Below are 18832 nucleotides of genomic sequence, written 5' to 3' on the forward strand. Positions count from 1 at the left end.
CATATTAGAATAATTTCTGAGGAATCATGTGACACTAAAGACTGCAGTAATGATGCTGAAAATTCAGCTTTGATCACAGGAATAAATTACATTTGAACTTGTATTCATTTCAAACAATTAAAAATAATATCGCACAATCTTACCGTTTTTACTGTGTTTTTATCAAATAAATGCAGCCTTAGTGAGCATAAGTGACTAAGTGTCAAAAACATTAAAATATCTTACCGACACCAAACCTTTGAACGGTATATATGCTGGTGAGCCCTGTGGGGATGATTTTGCTGCTTCCTGGGGTCAGCTGGAGCAGGACACACCTGTCTGATGGGCTGTGAAACATTGCCCAAACCACTGCATTTATGACTGCCACAACACAGAAAACACACTCTTCCTCTTTCCTGTGAATCTCAGCACTCGCTGCCAACTGCTAAAGGGCTTTTTAAAGCAGACTTTGTTTGAAATACTTACTGCTGTTTGGAAAAAGTGACCCTGCTGGGTATCAGGCCTCAGAGGTGTCTGTCATAAACATGTTATGATTTATAGTTTGTGGGTCAGATTAGGTGTGGGAAGTGTTAGCAATCTGTGCCTTGCACAGAAATGTGTGATGTATGATGTGACATGCATTTCACATGTCACAGTGCAGTATTTAGCAGCACATTTACAATGGTGCAAATTAGATGGATTGAAGAATTATACAGGTACATCTAAAAAAATTTGAATATCATGAAAAAGGTCAATATGTTTTGTCATTCATTTCAGAAAGTGAAACCCATATATTATATGGATTCATTACACAGAGTGAAATATTTCAAGCCTTTATTTCTTGAAATGTTGATGATTATGGATTACAGATAATGAAAATCCAGAATTCAGTGTCTCAGAAAATTAGAATATTACATAAGATCCATAAAAAAATGATATTTTAAACATGTCAGATTTCTGAAAAGCATGTTCATTTCTATGCACTCAGTACTTGGTTGGGCCTCCTTTTGCATGAATTACTGCATCAATGCGGCGTGGCATGGAGGCAATCAGCCTGTGGCACTGCTCAGGTGTAATGGAAGCCCAGGTTGCTTTGATAGCGACCTTCAGGCCATCTCCGTTGTTGGGTCTAGTGTCTCATCTTCCTCTTGAAAATACCCCATAGATTCTCTATTGGGTTCAGGTCAGGCGAGTTTGCTGGCCAATCAAACACAGTAACACCATGGACACTGAACCAGCTTTTGGTACCTTTGGCAGCTCAAATCATCACTAACTGTGGAAACTTCACACTGGACTTCAAGCAACATGGATTCTGTGCCTTTCCACTCTTCCTCCAGACTCTGGGACCTTGATTTCCAAATTAAATGCAGAATTTACTTTCATCTGAAAAGAGGACTTTGGACCACTGAGCACCAGTCCAGTTCTTTTTCTCCACAGCCCAGGTAAGACGCTTCTGACGTTGTCTCTGGTTCAGAAGTGGCTTGGTAGCCCTTTTCCTGAAGACGTCTGAGCGTGGTGACTCTTGATGCACTGACTCCAGCTTCAGTTCACTCCTTGTGACGCTCTCACAAGTGTTCGAATCAGCTTTGCTTGACAGTATTCTCAAGCTTGCAGTCATCACTGTTGCTTGTGCACCTTTTGCTACCCAAATTCTTCCTTCCAGTCAACTTTGCATTTAATATGCTTTGATACAGCACTCTGTAAACAGCCACACCTTTCAGTAATGACCCTCTGTGACTTACCCGTCAATGTTCGTCTTCTGGATCATTGCCAAGTCAGCAGTGTTCCCCATTATTGTGGTTTCAAAGAACAAGAGATACCCAGAATTTATACTGTAGGGATGGTCATTAACTGAAACTCAAATGTAAATATTCTAATATTTTGAGATACTGATTTTTGACTTTCATGAGCTGTAAGCTCTAATCATCAAAATTAAAACAAAAAAAAACTTTTGAAGTGTTTTACTTCACATGTAATGAATATAAAATATATGAAAGTTACAAGAACTTTTTCACGATATTCTAATTTTTGAGATGTACCTGTAGAGATATAGATATTTTGCATTGTAAGAGTGACCATATGTGGAGGGTTTCATTACTGTATGTTTTGGAGCTTGTTTGGAGCTCAAACGTTTAGGTTAAGTTAGATAAATAAATAAAAAAATTAGCATATAGAATGATTTCTGAAGGATCATGTGACACTAAAGACTGGAATAATGATGCTGATTCAGCTTTGCATCACAGGAATAAATTACATTTTAAAACATAATCATAATTATAATCCGTAATATAATCCGTAATATTATTAGGGCTGCACGATTATGACAAGAATCATAATTGTCGATTACTCCCTTTAGATTGTAATTGCGATTTGTCAATAACGATTATTTTGAATAGATTTATGCCATTGTTTGAAGCTGCATGCCATATTTTTATATAAAATATGTATTTAAAAAAAAAGGCTGAAAACACTCTTCCAGAACTTTTATTGCTTTTCTATAGCATTGAGCCTCAAATGTCAACTATACATTGGTTGGTTTCTTCTTTAAATAAAAATAGGTAAAATTTATGCATGGTATAATAATGTTATACTAAAACTAAAATAAAAAAAATGGTCTACTAAAGCTATATATTTCATTTACAATTAAACAGACTAAATTTCAAATTACAGTAACATATTACAATACAATTTATATTATCAGGGCTTCAGACTAACATTCGAGAGCAGTGGCACCAGCACCTGATTTGGTAGCACTGAACATGTAATATTACAAGTTTTGTCTCTAGAAATGCACATTAGAACAGGAGCTTGAGTTGGGATGCAGATGTACATTTGACAGTACCATTGTGAAAACGGTAGCAGCCTCATCTTTTATACATAACCAAAAGTACAGCACCTCATTATCAGGGTAAAAAAGTAGCCTAACTATATGGTTTCTATGGTGTTTGCATTGAAAAACAGTAGCCTATTACAAATCCACATCAACTGATAGAATAATTAACAAAATAATGTAATTATATTCCATTACTCCTTTAACATATTTAGTATATTAATAATATAATAATACTCAATATGTATATCCTACTTTTCTGCCACCGATGGTAAATGTGGGTGATTTGTGGATTGAAACATCAGTGTTGATGAGAATAACAGCTCCGATTTATTTGGCTTTAAACTAGTTTAAATTAAAGAGGCGTGATTTGTTCTGGAGAACTCTGCGCTGAACTCGAGTGCTTCTTACTGGATTTCACAGCGTTTAACACATGATCGTGACTGGTCACTGTAATAAACGCATTCGCTGTAAGCTCGCGCTGCGCTGTTTTCTTTTGAGGCGAGCGGATAAAAGGTCAGTGTGGCGAGCAGTTCAAACGAGTACCAATATTTTGTTCCGCTTTTGACACGTTTGACGTTTAACATATCTATCATGCACAACAGAGTGACAATGACTATCAGTTAGACAAAATGTCTTTTATCTAGTGTGTTTGAGTTTGTTAAACTCTGCGCTGCAAACACCTCTTAAGCACACAGAATAATGCAAGTGGGCATTTTTAATTGTTTGTTTATTTTTGTAATCGTGGCTTTGAACGATTATGTAATCGTGGCATTCATAATCGTAATCGCGATTAGAAATTCGATTAATTGTGCAGCCCTAAATATTATATTTTCCAATATTATAATTATTCCACTACTTCTGACTGGTAGTGCTACCGTAATGCACTGAAACGTGAGTGCATGCCATGGGACCTCGCATTTGCAATTTAGATTAATTTGTAGTCTTGTCACGATACCAGAATTTTGACTTCGGTACGATACCCGACTAAAGTATCTCAATCCTACTACTGAACCGATACTATGACAAAAACAGAGCAACAGGAAAAGTTTTATCTTTGTTATTAATAAGAACATGGATGCAAGTAACAAACTAAAGGACAAATACAAAATGTTTTTTTTTTCCCGGATTCCGTTTTTTCTTTTAATTTTTTAGACTCTATTTTAATGTTTACATAAAATATTAATCCAAAAGCATGTCAAATTAATTGAAATCATGAAACTTGCACAGTTTAACAGCAATTTATTGAAAGTTTAACACAAAATAAATTAAGGCCCTATGAAATACGTTTTATTTTTCTCAAATTCAGTTTTACTTTTCTCAAATTCTAAGAATCTGTTTTCCATTAATTCAACTTTAAAAGTTTCATTAAATTTTAACAATCAAAAAGGCATGTTTAATTATTTTATAAATATTAATTAGATTTTATATTAAATATTCAGAAACACTGTATATACAATTTTCTATTAAATAAATTCTGGAAAATATTCCTTAAATATTGTTTTAATATTTTTATTAGTAGTAGCACTATCATTACATTAACTAATATTTATGTCACGCTAAACCGGTACTAGTAAAATGTGGAATTTTAAAAGCAGGGCATCACGATACCTTTTTAGTACATCGTGCAACACTACTATTTTGGAGAGCAGATACCTCTTTTAAAGAAAAATCTATCCACACTTTAGGCAAACATATCTAAAAGACTACTTTTCATTAGACAAAACAATCCCATTATGTTCTGTTTTATTAGTAATAAACAATAATGCAAACTTAATATAGCAATTTAATTTTACTTTTAAATATAACATTTCGCAACAGTGGTTTGAAGTGTTTGTTCTCCGTGTAATTATGTTTACATTGATGGTTGCTTTAAGAGACATACTGTTTGAAATCAATATTTTTATGTCATCATAATGTCTTAAACATTGTCATATTCTGTTCCAGGGTCCAAGTGAATGATCAGATTGTGGAGGTGGATGGCATCAGTCTGGTTGGTGTGACGCAACTCTTTGCTGCGACCGTCCTGAAGAACACGAAGGGAACTGTAAGGTTGGTCCTGCTCTGTCTATCAGTTACATAAACATCACATCTTCTATTATGGGTTAGAAGTTTTATGAAAGAACTGACAAATCTCACATTTAGCCTAGTTTAGTGTGGTCATTAGGTGCTGCATGCTATAACCACAAATGTCATCACAGATGTCTGCTTAATTTCTTGTGTTGTCAGACTTTTGTCTATGCAATGTGGTCCACATCACACCTTAAACCCCATACAAACATGTAGGATTAGACCATCTGACTGACATATAAATTGACCTACAGTAGCTGTTGTTTTTATATGATGAAAAAGGCTTGTGATAAGGCATGAGACTTAAAGTCGGAAACAGAATTAGCAACAGATTTTGTTCGTATGTTGATGTATGTGAGGCAGGACATTACCTTTTGTTAATAGGAATTTTGAGATGTGGTTGTTGCACTCAAAAAGGGAGAGAAAGTCAGCTTGCAGGGACAGGGTTAAAACACACTGAAAGTAGTTGGGCATACGTCACTACTAAGGCTGCATTTACAATGCAAGTCTTGATGACCAATTCCGATGTTGTGACTATATCCGATTTGTTTGGAGGACTTGCTTACATTTCTTTTAAAAGTGACCCGTATCCGATGTGTGCATTTTACACTGCACTTAAGTCTGTCTTTTCACTGGAAGAATGACTAAAGGCAGTTTAATTTGAAAATTACAAGCTCAAAAGGGGATGAATCGTCAATAACATGCATTTAGTAAATGGAGCAAATTTTAATTTCATGCTGACTTTAAATCAGTGTAATTACTATCTTATTGTTGATGTGTAATATGCAACTACACAGTTGCTAGTTATGTTATCAAAAAAAATTTAGTTTTTATAAAGTTTTTTGGGGATTTTAGGATTGTAAATGCTCATGCTCTTTAAAGGGACAGTTTACCCAAAAATGTAAGTTCTTTCTCCCTCCACTTTCAAATCTGTAAGAGTTTCTTCTGTTGAACACAAAATAAGATATTTTGAATAATGTGGGTAACCAAACAGTTGCTGGTAGCCATGGACTTTCATAGTATTTGGAAGTCAGTAAATTATCTTCTATCCACCGTATACACATCAGTCCCCACAGATAGTCATGGAATCTGTAGTCCGTGGAGAAAATATACATATCCCTGCCCCAACAGTCCAAACAGAATGAACAATAAAGTAAAGATTATATAACCAGCATTTTAGCGTTTATCAAAAAAATAATAATTCTGAAAATGAGTCCAAAATATTGTTTCTCTGTCGTAATAGATGTGGTGTGGGCTTCGCTATTCTCATTGCACTAGAATGTTTATTAAATATTTATAGTTACAGTTCAATCATGACAACTCAGAATCTTTTTAGCACGTTAATGGATACAACTGTTTGTGTTTTATGTATTTAACAGACTAGATCTGCTACACGCACTGCTGCAGAGCAAATTTGGACTTGCTACTGCTAACAGACATGCTGCTGTGACCATATACGATATGCTGAATGAACAGGCATACGTGAATGATAGACAGGTGGAGCTGAGGGAGGTAGAGGGTTTCTGTGCTTCAGGACCAGCTTACAGTGAACACTGAACCAGACAATTTAAAGTGCCCCTATTATGGTTAATAAAAAGTTCATATTTTGGTTTTGGGAGTCCCCAACAACAGGTTGACATGCATGCAAGGTCAAAAACACTTTCATTGTCTTATAATATGCATTTATTTTTTACCTTACTTGCTCAACGACTCCCAAACGATTCACTCAATTCATTTTTCCAAGCCCCTCCTTTGTGTGAAGCTAATCTGCAGTGATTGGTCCAGTTGGTCTCATTTTCATTTCATCATGCCTGTAATGCCTGATAAAGCTTTGTGTACAGCCGTTACCAGGGAAACCGCAATTTTTACCGCTCCAAAAGCGGCACCTAGTGACAAAGAATGAATTAGCATTTTCATTCAGACCAACGTGAAAAGACAAACAAGTGGGCGGGCAATATGCTAATGTTTCATGTTGACGTCAACATGAAACGGCTTGGGATACATTTTAAAAACAGTGCTCCTATTATGCCTTTTCGAATATTACCTTTCATGCAGTGGGTCATGTAGCTGTATGTGAACAAACTATCTGCAAAGTTGTGAAGCCGACAGTGCACGATAAATAAAGTTATTGTCTATCAAAAAGAAAAAAAAGAGTCTGCTCGCAATTGACCTGTCAGTAAGCCTGTCAGAGATACCATGCTAAAGCACAAGATAGCATTAACGTCCTGCTTGAGCAGATGAAAATTGTAGCTTAATGAGTGCATGACAACCAGAAAATGAACGTCTTTGTCTTCATTTGTATTGGGGTTGAATGCTTAGGGACATTTTGCTCTGTTTTGTTTGGATTCAGGAACTGTTATAAAATAAATTATATTGCCCATCCTCTCAGGATACCTGGAATCAGTGTTACAAGTACCCCAGGCACATCGTTTTTCCATTTTTGAAGCATAAACCCCATAAAAACCGATGCAAGCTTCGAATCTTCCAATGTATGGAACTGAAACCTAAAGATGTCTGAGTTCCGCTCCCCGTGCAACTGATACTCGACTGCCATTGGCTAGTCTTTGTTTGAGGGAAGGGGCTTACCGATAGGTCAATTGCCTAAAGGAGTAGTCAGGAATTCAAATCTTACTTTGTCACGGCTGTACGTCACAAAGTAATACATTTGCATAATTTCCGCCCACGTTCTACGTCGCGAACAACTTGCTATCACATTTTATAATTACCACAAACTTAACACTTGACACATACCACTGAGAAACGTCCTGCTCCAGTCTTGCTTGCGAATCAGTCTCTTGTCGATCAGCCACTTCAACCGTTTCATCATCAGACTCCGGCACGAATTGGTAAGGTACAATCGATACCATCTTTTCTATGTATTGACAAGTCTCCAGGGCTGTCATTCCGTTATGGCAATGGGCATTTCATTTCCGACACGCACTGTGCGCTGTAGACCAATCACAGAGGACTGCGCCATCTGACCAATCACAGCAGTGAGGGCTCATGGAAAGGAGGGGTTTAGAGAGAGTTATTCTTCTAACGGCTTCGCACGAGTCCTTTACGAATCATTTAGAAATCTATTTTTTGAGTACGTTTTTTTGACCTTGCATGCATATAAACCTGTTTTAGGAGACTCCTAAAACAATATTAGCAACCTTAAAAATGGCATAATGGGGGCACTTTAAAAACGACTCGTTTCAATGATTCAGTCGACTCTTTCTTTCTTTTGAGAGACAATAACTTTATACACGGTGCACTTTCAGATTAAAAATTTAGCAGGATGCTTTCATTTACTTAGAGCTGTGTTACACACGGCATGAAAGGTAATTTTCAAAAATCCATAATAGGGGCACTTTAAATGTTGAGCAAGCAATTTCACTGGCTGCAGAATCAGCAGAGGCCAGTCATCTTATGGCATAGTAAATTATGTGATTTCTAGATTGCATGTAAAGAACTATAGGTTCTGGATCTATAAGATTCTCCACACTTGAACCAGCTAATCAAGGTCTTCAGGGTCAATTAATAATTACAGACCGGTGTATTGGAGCAGGGTTGGAATTGAAGCCTGCTGGAAGGTAGCTTTCCAGGAGCAGGTTAGGAGACCTCTGCTCTGGGCTAAATGAGTTCACCACATGCAAATAAACAATGCACACACTCACACAGGCTCCGTTGTTTCCTCTCTACCTGATGTACGCAGATCAGTATACGTTATAGACGTAATCCTCCTTTTGTTTCTGCCTTGCTCACCTGTCAATTACCCCGTTCAGGTTTCTGATTGGCCGAGAGAAGCCAGGTACTCTCAGTGAGGTGGCACGACTGATCAGTGAAACCCTGGAGCAGGAGCGGCAGCAGCAGCAAGTGGACGACACATACGAGCAGTCCACTGAAGAGGTCAGTCAAACACAACTCATGGGCTTTTTTCTTACATCAGTGCTAACACATTGTACACGTTTGGAGTGCAGTGCTGGGTAGGTTACCATCAAAAGGTAGTCAGTAATGTACTCTAGATTACTCACATGTTTTCTTGGATTACTTTTAGATTACAGTTAACCTAACTTGTTTATAGATTAATAAATAAAAAAGACAAATAATATGATTATTAACCAACATAAACAAATCAATAAATTATGAACAATTTACTGCCATTGTGTAATGCAATTTGTTATCATGTAATCCATACAAAAGTAATCTAACTAATCTTATTATTATCTGAAGTATTTTAAAAAGTAATCTATTCTAATCATAAACGCTACATTTTTGGAATCTGAATACACAGTCCAGATTACATGTAATCACTTACTACCCAGCACTGTTGGAGTGATATTTTTTATTTATTTAATTTACTTTGTAGATCAATATCAGTAAGATTTTGTTTGTTCCTGTGCATTTTAATTCATAGATCCCAAAGACTCGGTGCATTTATTATAATTCTATTTATTTTTATTTGCATTTGCATTTATTATAATTTGCTTGCTTCATCAGTTAGTGCTTTACCCCATAATATTTATGATTTCTATAAAGAAACATACTTTGGTTTATTTGACATCTACCAGCAGGACCTAATATGACTAGTCAACTAGTCAAACCTTGCCAACTCAGTCCAGACATACCTTTTTAGGTTGATTTGGGTCTTGGATTGTCAGGTTTTAAGGTGCAGTCACAATTACCATTGTTCTGTGAAATCCAGTCATTTCAATAGGAAAACGCAGGACCATGGGAAATTGCTGTGTTGACCAGCAGAAAGCAAATTTGTTTGAAAATGACTTGTGTGTGTGAGTTGTGCTTTATGCATTGCTGCGCTATTGAAAATGTACTTTTTTCTCCTGCAACATTTTGCCAAAGTTTTTCTAATTTGACTGCACGTTTAGACTGGAATACTGCACAGCTGAGTTAAAGAAATACCTTCAGACGTTTTTAGCCAGAACTTCTTTGTTGAATGTTCACAAGTATGCAAAAATATGTAAAAATCCACCATGCCGAATGAGGAAACAGATTCGTGAGTCTATTCAAAATCGTAGTGGGGTTTACACCTGTGTTGAACCACTGTGTTTTTGGTACCCGTGCAGGTATGTTAAGCTTTTGAATTCTGAAATGTTAATGTTTCACCAGCGGTTTTCACGATTTTCATTATACTTGAGTTACTTATAACTTATTTCTTAACTTTGCTCTATTTTTGGACTGGCCGTTTCTTGATTTGTGCGTTATATCATGTCTGTGTCTCTGATGTCATGACAGGACGAGCCCTACGAGGATGAGGAGGAAGGGGGAGAGGATGACATCCTTGGTTCGAGTTTTGGCAGGAGGAATGTGGAAGTGTACGATCTGCCCGAGAGCGAGGAAATGTTCCTGCCGTCAAACATGGACACCGCTCAACTAACGTTCAGATTTAAAGAGGTAACAGACTTTTGGTGCTTTTCATTTCACTTATTTTTAATAGATTGCCATTAATGATTTCTTAATTTTGTATATGTTCTATATTAATTTCAGCTCCAGATAAAACACACCATTGCAGAAGCTGAAGTGGACGAACTGAAAGAGAGAGTACGGACTTATGAACCATCTTATCCATTTATATCAAACATACAGCTTTCCTGTGTTTTGATTGATAAGGTTTTGTTGCTGTTGCAGTTGAGAGAGTCGTCAGAGGAGCGTGCGGCGTGGGAGGCGAGGGAAGCTCAGTTAGAGAGGAGCGTTCAGGAGAACTCTGAGAGAATCGCTCAGATGGAGAAGAAATGGCTGGAGGCTCAGGCTCTCTGTAAAAGCATCAATGAACAGCTCAATGACACGCAAAGCCAATATGAAGCGCTAGATAAAAAATACAGCAAAGCCAAGAAACTGCTCAAGGACTATCAGCAGAAGTGAGTGGTGACATCAGCACTAACCTTTCCATTAGTATAAAGTTTAACTGCTTTTGATCATCATGCAATGTCTTAATTGTAATAACTTCAAAACTTTCTGTATATAGTCTGTGACTTGCATGAACTTGGGGTTTTTGGAGCATTAATAGCACTTTTTTGTCCTTTGTGGCAGCCCCTAGTCAAAGTATGTTTTCACAGTATTGTGTTCTTCAAATTTTCTTCTCAGTTTCACAGTACAAAGTTTTACAGATTTTAATTGACATGACAGTGAGAAGCCTTTACGGTCAACTAACCATTTGAAACAGGGCTTAAATGTCACTTACAGCAAGACACTACATGCAAAATCCACTGTTTTGTCATGAACTGTTCAGTTTTAAGATTTTGGGCTATTTTGCTTCCATAGCATATCTTCTTTCAGACTAGTGGAGAGAAAACATCCAAAATACACATTTAAGTTTTTGTTTCATTTGTCTCTATAGATTTCAATTATAATACACATCTTTAAAGGTTGTTTTCTTGAGTTTTTTTCCTTCATGCACTGATCCACTTCAGTTAGCATTACAGTTTTATTATCTGTATTCTGAGTGTTTTTATAGGAGTCTTCATATATCATTTACCTGATTTATCTAACATTTTATTCCTAAAACATGGTGATTAAAACTCTGGCTGTTGACAGTATTTTCTGATATATGGAGTGATAAAAGAGATCTCCAATAATCCCTCAGTTAAAAAAAAACAAAAACAACATTTACCTCCAATGTGTCAACAAAATGAAACCAGAATTTTGAACTTCACTTTATGCAGTGTTCATATTTTTGTTCTGGAAATGTATGCAAAATGTGTTTATATTAAATGAGATAATGCGTCATTTGCATATCTAAACATATTATGGGCAGTCGTGGCCTAATGATAGAGAGTTGGACTTGTAACCTGAAGGTTATGGGTTCGAGTCTCAGGTCCGGCAGGGATTGTAGATGGGGGAGTGAATAACCAACACTCTCTCCACCCTCAATACCATTTTTTTTTTAATCAGTGCAGAAATTAGAAACAAATGTTCTGATTGGCTGTGTGTGTGCCAGAGAGGCGGAGTATGAGCAGAGGGAGGAGGACTTACGGAGAACTTTGGAGGAGAGAGAGGCCAAGTATAAAACTCAGATAGAGGATCTGCAGCGCAGGGTGAGAACACACTTCACTTATCAGCGGCAACAGAAATGAACTCGCACATAAAGCCTTCATGTTCTCTGATTCCTACCTATCAATCTGTCTGTGTGTGTGTAGCTGGCAAATCTTGAATCTGGCAGCGGTCATCACAAGTCTCCACTGTCGGGCAGTAAGTCTGCAGATTCAATTCTGCTGGGTGAGTTAAAGATCTCAGTGCTTCTTAATGGCTGTCTAAATCAAAGCAGGATTAATTGATTGTAATGTCATCCTGAGCCTGCGTGATATTACATGCAGACTGAAGTTATAAGATGCGAAAACCAGTTGGGCTCAGTCATAGAAACATAAAAACTGCTGCAGAGAGGAACAGCAACATGAAATATATGCATAATTATGCTAAATAATATGTTAAATGCCGTTGACTTTTCACACACAAAATATTTAAGTCCAGGGTCATTTTAATCCTGAATTAACTGGTTGCATTTCTTAATTGGTTATTATCCAAGGGTAGTCATGTTTTAAAACACTAGGCTGGTGTTTTTGAGACATTTATAGGGTTACTGATTTTTTATTTTTTTTGCATAATGTCTGTGAGAAAAAGCATCCATGAGAGAAAGCATTAGGGATGCAACGATACAATTTTTTCAGATCCGATCCAGAAAATTCTGAGTATCGGCCAATTTCCGATCCGATACCAGCACAGTTATTTTTTTTATTTTTTTTTTAAATCAATGTAGAATTTCTATACTTCTGTGTCACTCTTTTTTGTGTTAAACACAATCTATTAGACAACTTCATTTTAATGAAAAATAACATGAAAAAATATATTGGGGCTATTTACACCTGCGTTTTGTAATATAAATCTGATCGCTCAAACCACTTCAGGAGGTGGTCTGGGCCGCATTCCAGACAAAACTGGACATGTGTAAACGCATCTGGTTGTTGAAACCACATAAGTAAATTTTACTTGTCCCAAAATGTTAAAAATAAAAATAAACGTGTGAGAACGTGTTATAGGCTATATGACATTAGTATAGTAAGATGACTGCGCTAATGCAACACGCATCGCCGCAGACGAGTAGCTGAGTATCTCTTCAGAAGACACGCAAACTGCCGCGAATGAAACTTAAAGTAAGACGCTGACGATCAACACAATACTCTTCATTAAAAGTACAAGACAAACTTATCTTTCCAGTGCTGATGCCACGTGCTCTCCTATTGCGGTCTTTGATCTTGAAATGAGCTGATAATTAATCAAATGCAGCGCCTATCTTTTGATTTCTTTGAAGTGAATTTCGTTACATTTAAATATAGCGCAGGAATTGAAGATCGGATTTATATCCGTTTTGCGACTTTGTGGCCATGTGCAAATTGAAACGTTTTAACAAATCAGATACATGTCCGATCAGCAAAAATGCATGAAATGACCAGGTGTTAACAGGGCCATTCATAATCTGACAAAAATATTATTATAAAGTCGGTTAGTGGATAATTTAGCAGCTAAATTTATTCTAGAAAAATCATGAGTGCACAATTTTATAAAATCTAAACATTTAGTGATAACATTATTTAGTGGGGAACAAAAGTGAATATGCGAAGGACTACATCTGGTAAAATGTTACACATTGCTCTTTGTATTGTTGTAAAATACATTAATGAAAACAATTAAATGTATTTATTTATAAATATAAACTACAAAATTAAAAGACATTTCTTTTAAATGTATAGCACAATGAAGGCAGCGACATATGATAGAGGAGTCCCATCTGTCATATATATATCATAAATGTTGCTGCCTCCATTACTGTGCTATATATTAGATTATTAATAGCCTTGATAGGACAGAACAAGAAACGCTATAAATAATCTTTCATTGCGTAATAGCATTATAATACGAAAAGCTCCAATAGAGAGTGGCACAAAGCGCTTATGGCTTCCCGTGCGCAGAATGATGCGCTTGAAGCAGCATGAAGTCACAGCGCCCAGCTCCGGATAGAGAAGTTCAAAGCACAAAGGAAAGAGATATTGGTGCGTAGCTTATTAAATCTGTGCATACTGATTTTGACTAACCGGACGTGGCACAGTTTGAATGCTGAACGGAGGATGACAGACACAAGCAGCGAAGAGAAGAATTTACGTGAACTTGAATTTAACAACTTAAATGTTCATCTGTACCTCACATTAAACTATGGAACGGCTTCAGAACACTTGGACTTTGACTTTATGGTGCTTTCTAATGTTTTTGTGCTTTCGTGGGGCTTAACAATAACACAGAATAATATACGCACAATATCGGATTTGGATCGGTCTCGTCTGACCGATACCCAATCTGGCAGAAATTCCAGTATCGGAGCCGATACCGATCCTGAGTATCGGATCGATCCATCCCTGCCTCAAGCATGCATCCTATTTTATTAACTGCCTGTTCATATCTTACCACATTAATCAATAATACTGTTTATTCTACAACAGTATTATTATGCAACAGTGTTTACTGATGCTGTTTCTTCAGATGCAGAAACTAAACCCAGCAGCACAAGAAAATATACAAAGTAAACCAACAATGGCGAACAAAATTAAACTATTAAACATGGTCTCAAATAAGCTAACATAGCCGATTTTTGAGTAGGCCTGAGAGAAAGCAGGTAGTTAAGTCTCCAGATGGTCCATTATCCATTGTCAGTTGCATAGAGATAAATGAAACACTGTTCATATAGAAGTCAGAAGAAGCTTCTATATAGAAGGATCTCTGTCAGTTAAGCATGCATTGCTCTCCAGGAGCAGACTGGAGTGAGGTGGTTCCTGAGACGGAGCGTTTGGACACCAGCGCCCATCGTGCAAAGGCCCAGCTGGCCCAGAGATCCAAACGACAGCCACCGTCCCGCAGTAAACTCAAAGAGACGCTCAGCTCGACAGCGAGAAGCGCACAGGTCATGCAGAGCTCAAGAAATTCATGACTGCTGTGAAAAATTCAATGCGTCAGTTTTGAACAATGACATTGTTTTTGACCTCAGGGTGATGATGAGAGTCAGTCTGTGAGTCCCGAGTCTCCACTGCCTCGTAGGAGATCAATCCAGGGGAGTTTGTCCCTGCCGGTCGTCATATCTTCCCCTGCTAACCTCCAGAAGGATGAAGGTTCTATTACCAGCAGCAGCCAATCAGTGCAGAGGGATCTTCAAGGCCCCGCCCTCTCCTCTCCTAAAGACTCCTCCCCCTCCAGCTTCCTGCGGAATGTAAAGAAGAGAGAGTCCAAAGGCAAAGGCAAAGAGGTCAAAGGTAACAAGCTGGATTTAGGATCCCAGGAGAATGGAGCTTTTTACAATAACATTGTCGATCTTGAATATAGTTGTGCTGCTTAATTTTTAAGCCCCCCCCCCCCCCCCCCCACTGCTGCCATGATCAATAGAAAATTAAGTGCTAATCAATCCATGTTAGCCTGGAAATCAGATGTTTGTCTGTGTTTGTATTTTAATACAATTATTTTTATTTATTTCAGATGAGTCTAATGATGCATCTGGAAAATCAAAAAGAAGATTCCCAGACTTTGGGTTAGAGCAGAATTCCACACCTTTCTCCATAGCAATTTACAATATAACTAAGTGGTTTACAGTGAACTTTTGTTTAGTTCTTGTTGTAAGTTCATTAAGGATTGTGTTGTTGTATTTAATGCATTTTTCTGACTGTTTCTGATAGTGGTTTAAGGAAATCAGGAGGAAAGGGGAAAAAACTAAGCAAAGAAGCTACGAGGGCGTCACTGGACAGCAGGTATACAACACACACGTTTGGTTTCCATGTTTTATAGACATAATGGTTTTTATACTGTCCAAACTGTATTTTCTATCCCCTTACTCTAACCCTACACCTAAACCTACCCCTTACAGAAAACTTTCTGCATTCTTTAGATTTTCTGAAAACTTAATTCAGCATGATTTATCAGCTTGTTTCCTCAAGGAGACCAAAAAAAAAATATCCCCACAAGGGCAAAAATGACTGGTATTACTATAATTCTGGCAAGGTCAGAAATTAACTTTTTGCCCCCTGGAATTGATTTCCTGGGGCATTTTTTTTTTCTTACATTTGGGAGGCCAATTTTTATCACCACATTATTAACTGTATCTGTGTTATCTTTAATATCAAATACTTGACTTTAACCAATTACTTCAATCAATCAAAATAATTAAAAATGTTTCCAATAACAATTGACTGTTAAACATTGTCTAAATTATACGTTTGAAAACGGGAGCTAACAGGGCTGCAGTATTATGACAAAAGTCGCGATAGTCAATTGTTGCTCTTGATATTGTACTTATTATTAATGTCGATTAATAGAATACATGTAAAAACTTTTTTTGCGTCTTGTGTCTGCAGAAATGTTTGGGAAACGGCTCATATTCTGGCAAAAACATTCGTTATAATCACTGAAGTTACAAAAAGAATGTTTTATGTACATTGTAACGATAACTCAGCGCTGACTAATCTAAGTGTCTCTGATTGGCCATTGCATTCCTAAACTCAACGGAAATGCGTGTGATTTGTTATATGGCTCAACGCTGCAAATAAAATAATGCGTAAAAAGCCGTATGTGCGCGGATCAAAATATAATTCTGCGAATAGACACTTTTCATTCATTTTCACATTTCTTTTTTTAAATAGATTGCAACAGCCCCAATCTATTGTTTAATTGTGCAGGGGCAATTTTTGCCCCTTTATATTGAATTTGTGGGGCATTTTTGTTAATTTTGGTGGCATTTTTGCTACACGCCCCTGTACATTTGATCCCTATAAAGTAGGGAATACCAGGTACACACACACACACTGAGGACAATTTTACACTTCAACTGTTGATGTGGATCCAAATACATTTAACGTTAGTTGTCAATGTGAAAGCTCTTTTTTACAATCGGGTCCTCTGTTAGAAACCACATATGTCCTCCTGTGTACTTTTTCCTATTTACTTATTGTTTTTTGCAAGCAAAAGTTGAAGGCAAGCTGTGTCATAGATTAGTGAAAGTCACGTGCATCAAAAGGTCCAGGTAAACAAATAAAAAAAGTTGCCATTGGAATAAGTATCTTAAGCCTGGTAAAATACTTCTACAACACAAAGCTTGTATGATCTCTCCTCATGTCTCAATGTGTTATGTTATGTTGTAGGGGTTCAGCGGAGTTACTGGAGGAGTCGGGGGTCCGAGTCTCCCCTTCAGAGTCCGTGACCTCCATCCCCACCTGCATGCCCTTCTCCTGGTTTGGAGAGAAAGACAAAGAGAGAGACAGAGAGCCATCTTCCTCATCCAGCAGTCTCCCACATACCAGTGCAGATGCCAGCGAACACAGCCACAACTCCAAAAACAAGGTGACAACTACTAATCTCTCAGAGCACTTCTGTTCGAGGATTGATTCTCTTGCATAGATTAAAACTAGTCCAGATCTATTATAGATCTTCAAAACATATTGACCACGAATTGACTTTTTTGTATGATGATAACTTTATTTATAAAACACTTATCTCTTAAGATGTGGAATGTGAATTCTGACATTATTATCTTGTTATTTATATTACTCTTAATATCTTGACCCTTGCCGTTTTAGGGCTAAATAATATAAATATTTGGCACTTTCCACACATACGGTACAAAAAAGTGATTATATGAGTTGATTTTCTCTTTCTTTTGGTTATTTCTTGCAAAATACGTTAAACGAGCACAAACATCAAACATAAGGGATCAAATTAAGATATTAGATGTGTTTAAAACTAGATAGTATTCATTCTAAATGAATGTTAGATAATAGTTCAGTGCTTCTCACAAAGCATGGGCTCTAAAAAAAAAGTCAAGTGACACCCAATTATGTTGTATTCATTAAAAAATAAAAGTAGTGTACATGTTTGGGGTCGACAAGATTTTTTTTTAAGTTTTTGAAAGAAGTCTCTTATGTTTACCAAGGCTGGCATTCATTTGATCAAAATACACTAGAAACAGTAATATTTTAAAATATTAGAAGTTAATATTAGAATAAAAAATTGTCAAACTGTTTATTATATTGTTTTATTATTATTATTATTATTATATTATATTTAGATTTATTTTAAATTGTAATTTATTCCTGTGATGACAGCTGAATTTCAGTGTCACATGATCCTTCAAAAATCATTCTAATATGCTGCATTTATGTGAAATATAAATTTTGGGGTAATGTAAAAGTCCATGTGTCAGAAAATGAATTCAGCAGCTCTTTGATACCTCTCCGTTTCATCAGCTCCAGCTGAAGCATGTTTGGAAAAGGTTTGGGACAGTGATGTGATGTCATATTATTAACCCCTTTTCCCGAACAGACAAACCTCTCCTGGTCGTCTCTGTTCAGTCGCTCCTTAGATTTGGTACAGTATATTCTATCTCATAAGCGCTCATAGATGTCAAATTTGATTTAGAAATGTAGTGAAAATTTTGCTAAATATCAAACCTCATGTGTCGAGCTTTAATATAGAAACACATTAGTGTGTGTGTGTTTATTGAATGCAATGCACTAGATGCATGATGCTGCTTCTGATTAAATCAGATTTTATTTGTGTACACACTCTTTTTCTTCTAGTGATTATTTTTTCAGCCTTCAAATACAGGCTTTTATTGTCAAATCAACATGTAGATGCATTACACTGCTTATCTGGTTTAGTCAACACAGTCTCATTGAAATTCAGAACTATTTTACATAACTGTTATCTCATTCGTATGTTTTTGTACGATCTACTTGCGCCCCAGTGATGGTTGTGTTTATGGGTGGACCTTCGTGCTTACTTTTTTAGTAACATTTAGGGGTGTAACGGTACACAAACATGATGGTTCAGTACGTACCTCGGTTTTGACGTCACGGTTCGGTATGGTTTCGGTACAGCTGGTGGAAAAACTAAACCAAAATAGTTGTTTTTTTTATACGTTAAACATTG

General features: G+C 36.8%; 1 protein-coding gene across 1 annotated transcript in view; it reads left to right on the forward strand.

The window, feature by feature from the left end:
* LOC306876731 (neurabin-1-like) overlaps positions 1 to 18832 on the forward strand; it is a 57817-nt gene that overhangs the window by 29585 nt on the left and 9400 nt on the right. Inside the window, exons 5-16 of the mRNA XM_079428098.1 lie at positions 4757 to 4861; positions 8647 to 8770; positions 10115 to 10273; positions 10367 to 10420; positions 10508 to 10737; positions 11817 to 11913; positions 12016 to 12094; positions 14674 to 14825; positions 14910 to 15171; positions 15392 to 15443; positions 15589 to 15660; positions 17047 to 17245. Coding sequence (XP_079284224.1) covers positions 4757 to 4861; positions 8647 to 8770; positions 10115 to 10273; positions 10367 to 10420; positions 10508 to 10737; positions 11817 to 11913; positions 12016 to 12094; positions 14674 to 14825; positions 14910 to 15171; positions 15392 to 15443; positions 15589 to 15660; positions 17047 to 17245 — 1585 coding nt within the window. The remainder of the gene's footprint in view (positions 1 to 4756; positions 4862 to 8646; positions 8771 to 10114; positions 10274 to 10366; positions 10421 to 10507; positions 10738 to 11816; positions 11914 to 12015; positions 12095 to 14673; positions 14826 to 14909; positions 15172 to 15391; positions 15444 to 15588; positions 15661 to 17046; positions 17246 to 18832) is intronic.

The sequence above is a fragment of the Barbus barbus genome (genome assembly GCF_936440315.1).
Source record: "Barbus barbus genome assembly, chromosome: 11".
In the NCBI taxonomy this organism is placed as follows: Eukaryota; Metazoa; Chordata; class Actinopteri; order Cypriniformes; family Cyprinidae; genus Barbus; species Barbus barbus.